Source organism: Vigna unguiculata, chromosome 7 (genome assembly GCF_004118075.2).
Source record: "Vigna unguiculata cultivar IT97K-499-35 chromosome 7, ASM411807v1, whole genome shotgun sequence".
Taxonomy (NCBI): domain Eukaryota; kingdom Viridiplantae; phylum Streptophyta; class Magnoliopsida; order Fabales; family Fabaceae; genus Vigna; species Vigna unguiculata.
The window spans coordinates 13,676,162-13,692,866 of NC_040285.1; the positions used below are offsets into that span (position 1 = coordinate 13,676,162).

Below are 16,705 nucleotides of genomic sequence, written 5' to 3' on the forward strand. Positions count from 1 at the left end.
ACCTGGACGAGCCCAACAACCCAAACGGGCCTTCCAAACCGTTTGGTCCGTCCGGGTCATCGGACACGTCCGGTCATCAGGCCCGTCTGGGTTGTCGGGCCCGTCTAGGTCGTCGGGTTCGTCGGGTCGTTGGTCCCATCTGGGTCGTTTGGCCTGTCTGGATATTTTGACTTGTCCGAGTCGTTGGGTCCGTCCGTGTCGTTGGGACTGTCCGTGTTGTCGGGCTCGTCCGTGTCATCGGGCCCATCTGGATCATCGGGCTTGACAGTTTGGAAGGGCCCGTCAGACCCGTCCGGGTTGTCGACCTCGTCCAATTTGTCGAGCCCATTCGACTCATCGGACCCGTCCAAGTTGTCGGGCCCGTCGAGGTCGTCGGGCCCGTCCAATTCGTAGGAACCTTCTGGCTCGTCCAATTCGTCGAGCCCATTCGGGTCATCAAACCCGTCTGGATTGTCGGGCCCGTCTAGGTCTTCGGGTTCATTTGGGTCGTTTGGCCCGTTTGAATCATCGCACCCTTTCAAGTCGTCAAACCCGTCTGGATCGTCGACCTCGTTTGTGTCGTCGGGTCTGCCCTACCAGTTTGTGTCATTGGGTTGGCCCGACCCAGCTAGGTCTTTGGATTTGTCGGCCATGCCTAAGTCATTTGGGTCAGGCATACCTAAGTCGTCTGGGATCATTGAGTCTGCCCGCACATCTAGGTCGTTTGGCCTGCCCGACCCGTGTGGATCGTCAAGTCCACCCGACCTGGTTGGGTCATCAGGTTCGCTTGTCCCGTCTTGGTTGTCGAACCTGCCCGATCCTTCTTGGTCGTCGAGCCCGCCCGTCCCATCTATGTCGTCGTACCCATTTGACAACTCTACCAGAGAGTCTAGAATGTGAGGTTGAGTGAGAAGAATTTCAAATTCCACCACCTATTTTGAGGGTATTTGAATTTCTACTAATTTAACTAATTGAAATCCTTCAAAAAAATGCTTGCATTTGAAATGCTTTTTAATTTCTGTATCCAAACAAAGCATTTCATTACAAAAAAATCTAAATTCTTCAAAAAAATGAATTACTTCATTAAAATACCCTATCCAAACACACCTTTTACAAAATACCCTATGTGCATAATTTTTTTCTCCTTATTTTTGTCCTTCCCTGACAACAAGATAAAGAGTTACCTATCTTTTGTATGTTGTAATTGAGAAATAAAAATTCATTGAGTCCTTTTAGAGAATATGTGCTATAATTGAAAAATAAAAACACAATGAGACTTTTACAGAATAAAAATAACTGATGTGCATAATTCTTTCTCTTCATTTTTTTCCTTCCCTGTCAACCGTTAAAACAAATTTATTCTGAGAAACAAACAATGCACTAAAAGTTAGGAAAATAAGTAAGTTAGAGTGTGAGAAAAAGAAAAATTGAAAAATAATTTTGAAAAGATAAAGAGGACAAAGGAAAACTATTACAAAAGCACAAATAAGAGGAGAGTGAAATTGAACTTTCACTAAGATTGAAAGATGAAGTGAAATTTGAAGAGAACTTCGAATATTTTTCTAAAGCACAAACAATTTTAAAAAAAAAAAGACAAAACCAATATACAAAAATCAAGGAAAGCAAGAAAGTAAACAATAAAAAATTACCAAATTTTATTGTAATTTTCTAAAAACACCGTCGAGATTTGTAAAACTCCAATACACACGTTTATCAGAAAAGATTATTACAACCTCTTTCAATAAGTCCATCAAAATAATATTTCTTTTTTCTTTTAGTGAATCATTGCCACGCCAGTTACTATTGATGAATCCATTGATTGATGAATAAGATATGTATAATTGAATTGGTCATGCCAATTTTTTATTTTTATTGACTTTTATATATTTTAATTAACGTTGACCAAAAGAAATCATATTTATTTTCATTAAATTGATACGTAGGTAAGGGAATGTAAAAGTTTTCTACTCCCTTGATCCGTATTATTCACTCAAGGGACCATGAATTTTATTATTCTAAAAAATAAATTGAAATTGGTTTGAATTTTTTCTTAAATTTAAAAAAAAAAAGATAATTGTATTTTTTTAAAAGCTAATTTCTATAAATTTTATAAATATAAAAGATTAGTTATATTAATTGGACCAACAGTGATGGAATGGTTTTATTTAATGTTTAATTATTGGAAAATAATTTTTTTGACAAACATTGGTCGACAAAGTTGACAAATTTATAAAATGGAATAATTTTTTATTTTTTTTAAAAGTAAAGAAAATAAAATAGTAAAGTTTTAAAATTTATTTTACCAAAAAAAATTATTTGTCAAAGTTTGTAAAAAAAAATTGTAAAAATATCATTTCTCTTAATTATAAAATAAAATTGTTTCATAAATAATAAAAGACAGAGAGACGGAGAGAGATTATGAACAAAGTAGAAGGCAGCTATGAATTGTGAGACAATTCCTCTGAATTAAAGATCAACACCAACCATTGTGAGTCAATGTTTTTCAATTTTTATTTGAAGTATGAACTAGATTAGCCTGTTATAAATGTATGCAATATTGAAATTTGATGCCATATGATTGATGATATCATGTCTATGAGCTTCTCTTGCAAGGTTTGTAAAGATCTTTGGCTAGTCCATAAGTAAACATTTTATGCTTTCTTGTTATACTCTCAGGGTTCAGGAAGTGATAGTTATGTTATTGAATTAATGAAAAGGTTCGAAGTTTCACCAGCAGTTTTTCAAATCTGTAGAATTTGGTTCGAGTTCGCTTGTGTCATCCTATTTTTCTTTCTTTCAGCTTCAATTTCCTTTGGATTTCTTGAGAGGAGAAACGAGGGAAAGAAAATCAGCTCCTCAGTCCTCACATACAGCAAAAATTGTATTTGAAAAAACACATCTATTCAATGCTTATTCTTTTTTAAGTAATTTAATACATTCAACCTTCAAGACAGAAAAGGAGGGGATAGAAAATGGAAGGAAACGTTGCTCTTTGTGTTTTTGATAATTCCTACCATGCCAAACTAGATCTTGACCATTTGTACTGTTTTTTTGTGTATATCTTTCAATTTAATCGTATGTTTTCAATTTTTTTATAACTATTTTAAAAGTCGAAGTATGATATGTAGTTAATTGACAGTGTATAGAAAATCAATTTAATACTTCATAATATGAGAAGTGAGGTTTTGTGAAACTGGCAAAATTGTGCAACCATCGTATTTTAACTTCTCTAACAATCACAGTAGCAGTCTGCAGTTACAGTAGTAGAATGGGAGAACTGAAGCTTCTGGGAGTTTGGCCTAGTCCATACGTTTACAGGATCATATGGGCGTTAGAACTGAAGGGCATAAAGTATGAGCATGTACAAGGAGAATTTCATAACCCTGAATTCAGAGATTTGCTACTGAAGTATAACCCAGTTTACAAAAAGGTTCCTGTCCTTGTTGTTGATGGAAAGCCAATTGCAGAATCCACTGTCATTCTTGAATACATAGAGGAAACATGGCCACAGCCACACTTGCTTCCACAGGACCCATATGAGAGGGCTGTGGCACGGTTTTGGGTGAGTTTTGCTGAAGAAAAGGTAACAAGGTTATTTGTTAAACAGTTGAGATTTTAATTCTCTCTTGTTGTTCTCTCGTTTATATATCTAGTTGCAATCCCAATTGCAGAGTACTTCGTTTATGTCATTCTTTGTGGCTGTTGGAGAAGAGTTTCAGAAGGCAACAAAGGAAGTAAGAGAAGTGCTTAAAGTATTAGAAGAAACCATTGGGGACAAAAAGTATTTTGGCGGTGAAGAAATTGGAGTTTTGGACATAACCTTGGGATGGATACCCTTGATCTTTGGAGTCATTGAAGATATGGTTGGCGTGAAGTTGTTGGTGGTTAATGATTTTCCTCGCTTGTCTACTTGGATTCGGAACTTCAGGGAGCACCCCTCTATCAGAACGAACTTTCCAAGTCACCATGAGTTGTTTGGTTATTTCAAGCAAAAGAGAGAGACTATTATTCCACCCAATACAGCATGAAGTGATTTGTATCTATACGATATATTATATCAATAAACTTCCTTGTGCTTGGATGATTGAATTAGACTGAGAATATTTTTATTTCTAGGATCCAACTTCACATTTCAACCTCATTCAATGCATAAAATATGTTCACTATAATTTGGGTTTTAATGGTGGGCGTTCCTTCTTGATTGATTAGATACTCAGCATGTGTCCTTCGAATAATGGTTTAGATTGTTCCTTATTTATATTATTAAGAATTTAATTGCATTTTGGCTTGAGACCAATAAACAAAATGGCCAAGTAGAACAATAACTGAGAAGAAATTTAGAAATATATCCACTAAAATTATTTCAGGTACAATCCAAAGTTGCGACTTCTAGTTCTGCAAACCATTAAACAGCAGATTTGTAACAGGAAGGGCCTGACTAAAAAGGTCAGTGTTTAAGAGTTATCAGTGCGCTACGATGTCTTTCAACCAACATTTGTGACAAACATAACATTGAGAGAACTGCATTGACCAACAAAATGACAAATTGGTGGCAGATCAGGTTTTCTCTATGACGCTTAGCTCTCTGGAGTTTTAGCTTTAGCTTCTGACAGCAAAGGTTCAAGTTCTCCTTTCCGGTACAGCTTCAGGGTATCTGCATCAGTTAAAAACTATGTTGGACAAAAAGGGAGAAAACAGAGAAATTGCACTTCTATATATTTATTAAACTGTATAGTGTTAAACTTCTTGAAACTTCCAGAATACTAACTTCATATATGCAGACAATATACATTGGCATTTATAGATATTTTGCAACAAAAACAGAATGGTAATTAATAAGAATGTCTTCCACTTTGACAATCAAGAATATAAAAGACAATTTGAACTGTGGATATATCACCACTCAGACAATCAATTATCTAAAAGACGAGAAAACAAAGAAAGATACCTGAACAGCCGCCAATGTGTTTGCCACCTGCAATGAAGAACAATTTTAGGATGGGTTATAAACTATTCCGTTCAAAAGGTGGACTTAAAATAAAGGTAATAGAATTTAGTGCTTTTATTTTAGATAATATAAGGATGCAAAAGTTCACGCATGAAAAGAAATGAAATAGTAAATCGGCACCTGCTTGCATTCAGGGGACGTGAAATGTCGCCTGGTTTTAAAGCTGGGTTTCAGGTTTAGGTTGAATGATGTGGCTGAACAACAATAATAACAAAATTCCTTTCTTCAACAAAAATTAATTTTAGTTTATTTCATAAAAATCATGACCAGGACAGTAGGTTATACAATATATCGTGATTTTTTGAGTCAAAAGTGAGATTTCAAGAAATTGTGGATCCATTTATTCCATCAATAACCAAGCGAGATCTAGTGTAACATAAGGGATTTTCCATTTCTATTGACTCCTCATGAAACTAGAATAGATCAACAACAAATATTGCATATGGTATTCAAAACTGGGATGAATTTAAAACAAATATTTATCGGCTCTAATCTAACTCTTCTTTTTATGAAGAGAATGAATCCTGTTATTGAGGTATCATCATAAACACAATCCCTTCTGCAGGTACTTGGATCTGCTCATTTTTCTCCTCCATTACCCATTTGGAAGTCCATGTTTGTTTTAAGGTAGTTTGTATCTCACATTTACAGAGAGATTGGGCAGCTTGGTGGATTATTTCTAAGTTTCTCCTTACCTTAATCCCCTCCTTTGTCGTTTTGTCATCTGTGTACATTATTGCAGGATAAACACTCTGGTGGTTTTGAATCTCCTCAGTTTATCGTTTATTATTGCAGGATAAACACTCTGAAAGTCCACTGTTGGTAGGGAGTTTCTGAGAATGGGCAACCCCGGGGCATAACTGGTTTTCACTCACCTTCAAGATACCTTATTCAAGTACAATTGTTAAAATTCTTCTTCTCTCAAATGATTTTATTTAAGAAACAGTGAACACTTTCTCATCTGAACTTTCCATTCTTTCTGTCTCTCTCTTAAGGCGCATAGACCCTTACTCTCCTAAATCATTAGATTTTAAGCATGCCCGCCAAGTCCTCAACCTATAAGGCCCTATCATATGTCCTATTTAATATCATACAATTTTCAATTTTCAATATAGCAGCAGAAGTTGAACATACACGTATGCAGAAGATTTTGTCATATCAATTACGTCTTCATAACCTAACGAGCATGAGAGGAATATAGTAGCAGAAACGCCATAATAAAATATTTTTAGCATCTTCCCTTGGATAAGTCAGAGTTGATATTTCATGAAAGGATCAAAAATATTGTTACACTCAAAATTGAAGTTTTAACAGTTTTCATTTTATAAAATTATCTAGATCGTTGATAAGAAATTTGGAAGCTGAGAAGCGTAACCACATTGGTACCCCACTCAAGATTATTTTATAGCCTCGAGACAGCAGCTACCCAGCAGTCAATAATACGTGGATCCATAAAATCACCAATTTCTAGTTTCAATTAAAATTGTATGAAATGGCAGTAACATAGGTGCCTAAGTTGAAAGCGGAACATGACACAAACTGATACAGCAAACTGAAAGTTTGATATGCAAGTCTTAGGACTGAAATCTACAACTGAACTGCATGGTATCATTGACCAAGCATTTAATCCCTTACTTCACTATTAAGCTCTCTTAGGATTATTTTATTACATGAAATCAGCCCATAAAAAAATCTTATAGGAATAAGGTACTTGTATCAAATTGAATAAAATCTTAGAAATCCCTTTCCTCGCTCAATCTCTCGTGCATAGCCATGTGTGCAAGTATGAGAGAAATATTTCCATTTCTGCTCCATTTATTTTCTACATTCTACTCTTTAAGCACAAGGTTTTTAGGATGTACCAAGGGGAAATGATTCAAAGGGGAGGACATGTCAAATAAGTAGCTTATCAACATTAAAAGAAATATCCACCACCAGTCAGGCAGTTTCTCTTAGCATCCAATCAACCAACAGTAACAACAATTCAAAATCCATAGATGCCAATGGCATAAATATTCTACTAACAATGAGTCACCAAATATTTATACAAGTATGATTAAGCAAGAATAGTGCATCCAAGATGGGTACTGCTTACCAATAAATACATTTGGCACAGTGTGTTGCCCCGTAATCCTCTCCAACACCTTTTGCAACTGTGGCCCTTGAGGACCTAAACAGAAATACAAAATTTAAGACACAAAAAAAAGTGCCCAAATGCACAATTGACAAGGCAAATTGCATAGAGAGAATCCCCATTATGTTAAAAACAACATTGACAAAATCCGCAAATTTCTATCATCAGTGAAACTATTTACTGGCAATACAGTAACCAAGAGAAAGGCAAATCACATTTATAGAAAAGACTAAACGTTTATGTAGGATACATGAAACGGTTAAAATTCAAAACCTGAGCTGTGGCAATTTCGTTGCCATTCATTCAAGTAACCATACTGAAATCATTTTAATTTTTCAACAAGAAGAAGGCAGTCCAGGAATAAGCACACTATATTATGAAGGAACGAACTTGGATTGAAGACCACTATGACTAGGCGCGTGTATAAATTTGATGGAAATGAACAATACGAGAAAGGAAAGTTAGGGCTAAGAGAAAGATGAAAACATAAATGAACAATTCAGAAGCAGAGATGAATCGAAAAAAAAAAATACCCATTTCGTCTAATTCGAAGACCAAGGGGCTGACACCGAGTTTGTTGAAAAGGGATTTGACCTCAGAAGAATAGGAGCACCAGGTCTTGGAATAAACGACAACAGGGTTTTCTGCAACGGTTTTCTTAATGGAGTCTTCGAGGCGAGAGCCGAAGGAGGAAGAGGAAGAGGAAGAGGAGGTGGCTCGAACGGAGGGGAAGTTGCGGTTTGGCGATGGAGAAGCATTGATGGAGGAAATGGGAAGAGAGTGAGAGAAGAAGTGTTTAGTTACAAAGAAGGAAGAAGAAGAAGATGAAGAAGAAGGAAGCTTTGGAGAAGGTTTCAAGTTTGAGAGAGAAAGAAGAGCAACGTTTCCCAAAGCCGAAGCCATACTATATTCTTCAATTCTGTTCTTTTCTTTTCTTCCCTTCTCCTTACATACCCCGTCTTTTCCTTCTTTTTATTTTTCACACTCATTCTACCCTTTTTAATTCTTTTCCTTTTACCCATAATTTAATATACTAATAGAATAAATTTTTAAATACCTTTTTAATCCTCATTTTCGTGGTGTTTGTTGCGGATGGTCCTTATTTTGACATAATGTTTAAAATAGTCATCATTTTGACCAAATATTTAAAATGGTCCTCATTTTCGCAATTCGTGTTTTATTTGGTCCTTTTCTGTAACGCCGTTTAAATCATTAACAGAGCATTGTACATGTGGCACGGTTTGTATTAGGGTGTGTTACGTGTGTTGTACAAGTGTGTGATAATTAGATATTGGAGATAAATAAGTGAGCTAAGGTTTTAGTAAGGAATGTTTGGGCAGTTGGTGAGTTTTGGCAATCTTGTTCCTCCATTCCCAATTGGTATTGCTGCAATCTTCTTCTTCCTGCAATCCCATTATATAGGTATGTTACGGTCCCAATCTTCTTCCTTTACCTCTGATTGTAATCGTTGGAGACAACCGTGTTGTATCACTTTGTGCACGGTTGGTGGTTCAACGAGAAATGGATTAACCCCGATTTATAACTGCGGAGAGATGGTAGTTTTGAGAATGCCAAGAACTCCAAAGAATATTGGTAAAAAAAAATTGGTACAATCTGTTTTTATTTTTGTGTTAATAATAAATTGGTTTTAATTTGTTGTTTATTGATTTACAGAGTGGTGGTTCTAATAATGTGGGATGCAACTTTTTCAAATGGTGGTGTTGATGAAAAGGATGTCATCATCATGACACAAATGAGGCAGATAATGATTTGGAGAAGTCATTGAAGGTTATTGAGAAGAGGCTGCAATTAGTAATAGGGTTCACTTGTGTTGTTATTGTATTATTCGTACTGTTATTGTGTGTAATATTTTAAAGTCCAATCTGTTTTGTACTATTGTTAAATGAAGAAATGAATTAGTTTGATTATGTTGATATTAGTCCCAACATGTTCAAAATGACATCTTAATCTGAGCATTGAAATAAGTGATATTCATCTAAGCTTGGAAAAAATTAAATTGATCTAAGTATGGAAGAAGTTAAATTCATAACATTAATTCATCCTCATCAAAATGCACTACATCAATGTTTGGCAAAAGTGAAATTGAACGAAGTTTAAGGAAAGTCAAAATGCAGTACATCAATAATGAATTCTACATCAGAAATTCCAAAAAATAACTAAGACGTTTGTAGCTGCTATCATGGCCTCCTCCTAATCTGTAATTTCATCCTAAGCTGCAACTGCAATCCAATGATGAAATGACAAGTATTAATTGCTTCCTCTGCAAATCCGAGCTCAAGAAAGACGAAGATGAAGAAATTTCTCTAATTGTAAAATTTCTCCTAAATTGAAAAATTAACGTTAATTAGCCATATGTACAGTACACGTAACACACCCTAATACAAACTGTGTCACATGTACAATGTTCCGTTAATGATTTAAACGGCGTTACAGAAAAAGACCAAATAAAACACGAATTACGAAAATGAGGACCATTTTAAACATTCGATAAAAATAAAGACCATTTTAAACATTATGTCAAAATGAGAATCATCCGCAACAAACACTACAAAAATGAGGACAAAAAAGGTATTTAAGCCTTTTTATTTTCACCGCTCTATTTTATATTACAATTTAACTAACTTTCATGTTATAGTAGTAATGTTATTCATTTATATGAAAGTTATAGATATCTAATTTTAAAGTGTCATTGTTACATTATAGTCCATTATATGGCAATAACAATTTTAACACAATTTAAAAAAATAAAAACACTCACTTTGTTATAAGGTTTTAAAGTGTTTTTTATTATAAGAAAAACGTCTTTACATGGTTGGATAATGTAGCCACTCGCAGATCTAAAATTTTAAGTAAGTGAGGATAATTAGAAATTATTTAAGATTCAATCTAATAGCTTTTAAAAGTTCAAATAAAGAATTAGGAGGGGCAAAATAATTTTTTTTCCAGATATTTCGTAATAATTTAAAAAATTCAGGAGTGCGCTTGGCCACCCTCATGTACACTTAGGTGTGCCATTGCGTGTAGGAATAAATTATACTACATTTACCGTGTGTTTATATGAAACATCTATATAAACACAAAGAGGATGAGATTGATAAAATAAATGAAGTCAAAATATATAATAGTTAAAGTTGAGAAAAGAAATTGGTATGAAGTTGATTTTAAGTCTATCTCGATCGACCTTATAAAACTGACATATAAAGTAATGTTTGCATCTAATTATATATTTTAAATTGACCATCTCTAATTCATGTGGACCGTCGTACTCACCCCCTCACATTGAAACATATATATAAGGATGACAACGAGTTAGGTCGGGCACAAATAGTGTCTACATGTAACCCGACCTGCAACAAAAAAAAAATCTGTCCGCTACCCGCCTCGCTACCCGCATGGGTACCCGTTAAAAAATACTCGCAGGTATTTTAAAACCTGCAAATACCCATAGATACCTACAAACATTTAAAAAATATATTTTATAAATATTTGCAATTAAATTTAAATAAAATTACAAAAAAATGTAAAATTAAATATAAATTAAATTAAATTTTAATTAAATTAAATTTAATTTTAATTAAATTTAACTTAATAAAACATAATTTTAATTTTAATTTTTTTACGGGGAATGGGTACCCACGGGTACGGATAGTATGATACCTACACCCGACCCATTTATATACAGGTATTAAAATACCAGCTACCCGCCGGTACCAACTATCTGTTACGAATTTAATTTGTAAATACTCACGGATACGAATATTTTTGCCATCTCTCTCTCTCTCTCTCTCTCTCTATATATATATATATATATATATATATATATATATTGACTGTGAGACTATAGATTAATGAGCGATTCGTTAGCACGTGGGACAACATACCCAACTAAAAACAAATTTCGTTAAGATATACTTTAACTCATGATTTTGATATCATGTTAAGAATTATATTTTAAATCTAACACACAAAATTGACTAATAAATTGCACACACTTATATACTATAAATTAGAATTTTCTTTAATTAATGTGAAACTTCCAATAATAACAATTACACCATAGTATGATAAATTTTGGTTCATGTTTAAATTATTCTTTCTCTTCCATCAAATAACAACACTTTATTTGTTCGACTATAAAATATAATCAATATTGATATTTTTTTTTAATTTTAATATTTATTTAATATGTAAATAATTTTTGGTTTTGGTGATAATTGAAATACTTTATCTAAACAAGAAAAATAAAATTCACTAAGAATTGTCTTATGTAAACGATACATTGAAAAATATAAAAAAAAGTTGAAATAAAATCAATTCAAATTTAATGTATTTGAATGTCTTGAAATTTAAAAAATTCTAAATAACCAAACACAAGAGAAGAAATCATCCCAGAGACTTTTAGTTAAAATAAGGTTAAATTACTCTTTTGGTCCCTCTATTTGTTAAGTAATATCACTTTGGTTCTCAAATTTTTTGTTGTCTCAATTTGGTCCTCATTTTCTTAAAAATGATTCAAGTTAGTCCTTATCGTTAGTTTTACCAAACGGTGTTGAATTCAACGCCACGTGTCAATTTCTAGTTTTTTTGAATTTTTTTTGAATGTTTTTTGAATTTTTTGATTTTTTTACACGTGTCACTTCACTGTTGTGTCATGTGTCAAAACTCAATTTGGTTCCTATATTTGTTTTTAGTTTCAATTTAGTTCTATTTTTTTTTAAAAATGAAATAATATTGTCCCTCCTTAAATTGACACTTAATTTACATTTTTATAAATCTTATGGTGATATCCTTACTAAAATTAACGTTTTTATTAAATATTTCTATAAATATTTTAAATTAATTTTAAATTCTATACAAAACATTAGACTTTGGTTTTGTTTTGAACTTGAAATTTATTTCCTAAACTTATGTGTAACAAGTTATTTGATTTTTAATCTTCATTAAGTTTGTATAATATGATATACTTGATGCCATTATATATGATGACAAAATTGTTAATTTTTGAAATTAAGTTTGGGGTTTAACTTTGTTTAATAATAAAACTAAAAAAAAAATTGTTTAAAAATATTTCTACAAATATTTAATAAAAATGTCAATTTTATTAAGAATATCATCATAAGTTGTATACAAAAAATTAAATTGAGTGTCAATTTAAGGAGGAACAATATTGCTTCATTTTTACAAAAGTTTGGACTAAATTGAAACTAAAAACAAATATAGCGACCAAATTGAGTCATTTTGACACGTGGTACAACTGTGAAGTGACAAGTGTAAAAAATTCAAAAAAAAATTCAAAAAAAAATTCAAAAAAAATTCAAAAAAAATTCAAAAAATTTTAAAAAAAAAACCAAAAATTGACACGTGATGAAGAGAGAGAAATTTACTTTTTATTTTAATTATTATTTACATGTGTTGCAACTGAAATCGCGACGGGACGACGAACAAAAAATAAAATTTGTAAAAACAGAGTTTGGAGTCACCACCATAGTCTATTTTAGAAAACTAAGGAAAAACCAAAAAAGATAAAACAAGGTCTGCGAAAAAAACCATATTTTGGGTCCGAGAGTCAGTTATGTGTGTGCAAGATATTAACACTCCAGAACGCCCGTCCTAAGACGGTACCTTTAATTAAATGTGCAAAAGTTATGTTGTTTTCAAAATATTTAATTTTTCCCAAAAGTAACAATAAAAGGATGTACAAAAGAAACAAAAATATTTTTTTGGGCTCGACAAGTATTAATCTTCGCTCCTACATATCTCCATTTACAATGAAGAATTAAGGTTACATAGTTCTTTTACAAAAACTATTTGGAAAATGATTTGAATTTTTTTGATATTTTTGAAAACCTTTTTATTTATGTTTTTCGTATTTTGAATTATTTTAAAATTGGTGTCACGCGATGCGAGTGGCCGGACAAACACTTGAAATAAATTCCTTTTTTTTTATCTTTTATTTTTTTCAGTTTTTGATCATTTATAAATTTTTAATATTTTTTTATAGTTATTTAAAAGTGGATGTGGATGTTAATGCGACGTGAGCAACTAGATAGATATTAAAGAGTAAACAAAGAAAGCTATCTTTTAATTCTTATATTGGTATATATTTTTTAGAAAAAAAAAAAGAACGAAAGTCTGAAATGGGTGTCATGCAACGCGAGCGGTCAAACAAACTCCAAAGAAATGGGAAAAAAACAACTTTTTATGATTTTAAAAAAATAATGAAAATTAAAAAAATAAATCAAAAGAAGAAGAAACTAACAATGACATACCTTCTGTCTTTTCTTTTTCTTGCCTCCTTTTATAATATTTTTGTGTTTTTTTTTTCTAAGAGGGATAAAATGAGATGCGTTTGTGTGCGTGGTAATGATAGAGAAAAAAAGAGTATAGAGAATGCCTTTTTTTTTATTCTTATCTCCTTCAATATGTTTTTTTTTTGTTTGGAGAGAGAGATAAAAAAATGAGGTGTATAGGTGGGAATGGTGATGGGAAAGAATTAGAGAAGTGTGGGGAATATTTTTTCCGATCCCTGTTCACATAATAGAGTGCCTATTTATACTCACACCTTGCAATATCAATGCAATCTCAGCCTTAATTGTAATGAACAATATAAGGAAGGAATTGGTCATGATAGCAGCACATTATGAGATCAAATCATAGCAAATCAGAACACAAAATCAATCAAGATCAATAATATTTATTCTAACTCTTAACAAATCAGAGCACAAAAATCAATCCCAATTAGTAATATTGATTCTTATTATATGAAGAGATATTGCTTTTAATTTAGAATCATATCACTAATTTCTCTATTAGAACAAAGGTAAAAGATATGTTGAGTTGTTGGGCTCATGAAGATGAGTGTGATAACAAATTAGGTTCTTCCTTCTTCTTTTTTCCTTTTTTCATCTCTCTTTTTTCTTTTTTTTCATCTCTTTTTTTTGTTGCTAAAATTAAAGTTTGAAAATCTTGGAAGAAAATAATGTTTCACATTTTTTATTTTTATTTTTTTGAAAAAGAAAAATTTATTCACTCGAACGAAATTGGGCATTGACAGCTGTCCCTCTTTGCTTAGATTTTGCTAGATAATATGAAAATTTGACTTTTTCATATTATCGTAATAAAAGATAAGTAAAGATAAAAACACTAATTTCGTTCTGGTTTCAAAAGAAGACAAATTTGAAGACAAACTTGCCCATTCCAGAGGAGATGGTCTATATCTGAAAGAAAAGAACTAGGTGGTCATTACCAAGTCGAGGGTCTTAATTTGACACACTAATTTTTTTGTTTTTTTTTTTACTTTTTGAAAAAACTAAATTAGACGAATCTCGTCGAGGGGGTCTATTCAAAAGATTTGGTGACCATTACCATGTAAAGGGTACCGATCCGAAATTTTTCTTTTTTTGACTTTTTGAGAAAAGATTAGACCAATTCCGAGGGGAGAGTCTATATCCAAAAGATTCAGTGACCATTACCATGTAGAGGGTCACGATCTGACAAATCACTTTGTTTTATTATTTTCTTTTTTTGACTTTTTGAAAAAAACATATTAGACAAATCCCGAGGAGAGGGTTTATATCAAAAGGAAAGAAATCAATGACCATTGTCTCGCAGAGGACCTTGATGTAAAGAAATCGATGACCATTGCATCCTAGAGGGCCTCGATGTGACAAAGAAAAAATGACCATGCCTTGCAGAGGGTCTTGATGTGAAGAAATCGATGACCATTGCCTCGTAGGGGGCCTCAATGATGAGAAAATCCATTAGGGGCTAGTGTGGAAATTGGGCTTGAGGGCCAATGTGGAAACTGGGTTTGGAGGCCAATGTAGAAACAGGGCTTGGGGATCAATGTGAAAACTGGGCTTGGGGGCCAGTGTGGAAACTGGGCTTAGGGTATATTGGTCATTCATATGAATGAAGAAGACCATAAATTTGAGAAACATCATAGAAACAAAATTATGTTTTATTTTTAATTTCTTCTTTCTAAAACGAAAGGATTCAATAATCATTCATATGAGTGAATAGGGTTTTGATTGGAAAGGTGGAAACTATTTTATTCGAAAAGATGAATGACTCATGTATGCATGACTTGGTATGATGTATGAATTTTTCTTTTGCATTTTTTTGAAAACAAATTTGAATTGATTCCCATTTCATTATTATTTTGAATTCATGGAATCATTCAACTTTGATATTTTTTTACTTTTTCAAATCATTTCTTTGGTCTAATCAATTTACTAACAAACACTTTTTTTAATCATTTCTTTTGAAACACTATTTGAATGACATGCATGAAATTACCAAGGGCTTGAAAAGGTTTGAATGAGGTGATGAAGATTAACTAGGGAGTTCTCCCAATTTGAATTGGTCTCGAGGCACAAAATGTGTTTGGGCTTTCCCCAATTATTGATGGTATTAAGGAAAAGATTGGGACTTCAAAAGTTTGCCCTTAGTGTGAGAGCCTATGATGGTCTTAGGGTGCAAAAGCATGTTTCCCTAAACCCTAAACCCTAAACCCTAAAGATAAAAACCTTCGAAAGGCTTGTATCATTGCCAAAACTATGGGTATGAATGTAAATGATATTAAAGGCCCAAAAAGTGATGTGATGGTTGTTTCAAACAAGGATCTTTGAATAATGTTTCATTCAGAATTTGTTTGACTTCTTCTTGTTCACCTTTTTTTTTTATATTTTGACCTTTTATTCTTATTCTCTAAACTTTTGCTTCTCTTTTTTCTTTCTTGATATGACCATATTATTTTGTTTCTTTTTTTTTTGATATTTTTGTATTGGTGAACTATCATTTGGATGAAACAAATGCAAACATTATATTAATTCTCCTCAATGTGAGGGTGACCCTTGTTTAGGGTAATTTGAAAGAAATTTTTTTGAAAGTTCAAATGGGGTAGCAAAGGATAGTTACTTTTTTTTTGGATAAAGAAACATGGTCACACATCATTTCAAATCATAATTGTTTTTCTCAAACAATTTAATTCACAGAAAAATAATTTATTTCATATGACAAGATGCCTTTTGTTTTGTTCTCTTTTTTTGTCTTATTTTTGTCTAGACTGTCCTTCAAAATTTTCAGTCTATCTGATTTTTTTTTTTGTGTTCAGAGAATTTATGGTAATCCTTTTTAAGGTATTTGTCCCCTTTATGATAATCCTCCATGAAAATGAAAACAAGGTTTATGGTGGAAGAGAGATGGAAAGGAAGATGGATTTGAGCAATTTCATGTATGCAAGACTATATGATGCTTCAAAAGACATGATAACAAACAAATTTTATTTGTTTATTCAATCCACTGATTTGACCAAAGAATGTTTTATTATTTTCTCATTTTTCATAAGAAAGATTCCAAGAATTTGGTGATAAAAAAAAGTGGAAAATAATTGAATTTATTGCAGTGCAAACATTTTGGATTTTTTTTTAATTATGCATATACATGCTATGTGTTTGAAGCTATGGATAGGGTACCGTGAATGACCACAGAATGGGAATGCAATGCATGGTTGTGCCTCGCTGGACACTTATTCACATGATATGCCAATGAAATGTATGTTT

General features: G+C 32.5%; 3 protein-coding genes across 11 annotated transcripts; 1 reads left to right on the forward strand and 2 right to left on the reverse strand.

Annotated features, from left to right (window-relative positions):
* Positions 1 to 104: 104 nt before the first annotated feature.
* LOC114191187 (sporozoite surface protein 2-like) lies at positions 105 to 829 on the reverse strand. The gene is made up of 2 exons (XM_028080368.1): positions 740 to 829; positions 105 to 572 (listed from the first exon to the last, which is right to left on the reverse strand). The coding sequence occupies exons 1-2, from the start codon at positions 827 to 829 to the stop codon at positions 105 to 107; spliced, it is 558 nt and encodes a 185-aa protein (XP_027936169.1).
* Positions 830 to 2,377: 1,548 nt separating this feature from the next.
* Positions 2,378 to 4,160, forward strand: LOC114192027 (probable glutathione S-transferase). Of its 9 annotated transcripts, XM_028081575.1 has the most exons (4): positions 2,407 to 2,467; positions 2,780 to 2,860; positions 3,228 to 3,562; positions 3,651 to 4,120. In XM_028081575.1, exons 3-4 carry the CDS (start codon positions 3,248 to 3,250, stop codon positions 4,005 to 4,007), a joined length of 672 nt encoding a protein of 223 aa, XP_027937376.1. In that variant the 5' UTR covers positions 2,407 to 2,467; positions 2,780 to 2,860; positions 3,228 to 3,247; the 3' UTR covers positions 4,008 to 4,120. The 9 variants fall into 9 exon arrangements, with proteins under 9 accessions (XP_027937372.1, XP_027937370.1, XP_027937371.1 ...); XM_028081571.1 differs by lacking the exon at positions 2,780 to 2,860 and having other exon boundaries at positions 2,378 to 2,467; positions 3,222 to 3,562; XM_028081569.1 differs by lacking the exon at positions 2,780 to 2,860 and having other exon boundaries at positions 2,378 to 2,467; positions 3,225 to 3,562.
* Positions 4,161 to 4,293: 133 nt separating this feature from the next.
* LOC114192029 (glutaredoxin-C5, chloroplastic) lies at positions 4,294 to 8,060 on the reverse strand. Its single transcript, XM_028081576.1, has 4 exons — positions 7,655 to 8,060; positions 7,083 to 7,157; positions 4,928 to 4,954; positions 4,294 to 4,633 (listed from the first exon to the last, which is right to left on the reverse strand). The coding sequence occupies exons 1-4, from the start codon at positions 8,022 to 8,024 to the stop codon at positions 4,557 to 4,559; spliced, it is 549 nt and encodes a 182-aa protein (XP_027937377.1). The 5' UTR covers positions 8,025 to 8,060; the 3' UTR covers positions 4,294 to 4,556.
* Between the last annotated feature and the right edge of the window lie 8,645 nt (positions 8,061 to 16,705).

What these genes read in the sequence shown, in the direction of transcription:
- LOC114192029 (XM_028081576.1), bottom strand. Translation starts at nt 8,024, where the DNA reads ATGGCTTCGGCTTTGGGAAACGTTGCTCTTCTTTCTCTCTCAAACTTG. An exon ending in CTTCGAATTAGACGAAATGG is followed by an intron (nt 7,158 to 7,654) that starts GTATTTTTTTTT and finishes ATTTCTGTTTAG; the next exon opens with GTCCTCAAGGGCCACAGTTG. An exon ending in TGTGCCAAATGTATTTATTG is followed by an intron (nt 4,955 to 7,082) that starts GTAAGCAGTACC and finishes TCTTCATTGCAG; the next exon opens with GTGGCAAACACATTGGCGGC.
- LOC114192027 (XM_028081567.1), top strand. Translation starts at nt 2,689, where the DNA reads ATGAAAAGGTTCGAAGTTTCACCAGCAGTTTTTCAAATCTGTAGAATT. An exon ending in CCTCACATACAGCAAAAATT is followed by an intron (nt 2,861 to 3,227) that starts GTATTTGAAAAA and finishes TCACAGTAGCAG; the next exon opens with TCTGCAGTTACAGTAGTAGA. An exon ending in TGAGTTTTGCTGAAGAAAAG is followed by an intron (nt 3,563 to 3,650) that starts GTAACAAGGTTA and finishes TCCCAATTGCAG; the next exon opens with AGTACTTCGTTTATGTCATT.
- LOC114191187 (XM_028080368.1), bottom strand. Translation starts at nt 829, where the DNA reads ATGGGACGGGCGGGCTCGACGACCAAGAAGGATCGGGCAGGTTCGACA. An exon ending in TGATGACCCAACCAGGTCGG is followed by an intron (nt 573 to 739) that starts GTGGACTTGACG and finishes ACAAACTGGTAG; the next exon opens with GGCAGACCCGACGACACAAA.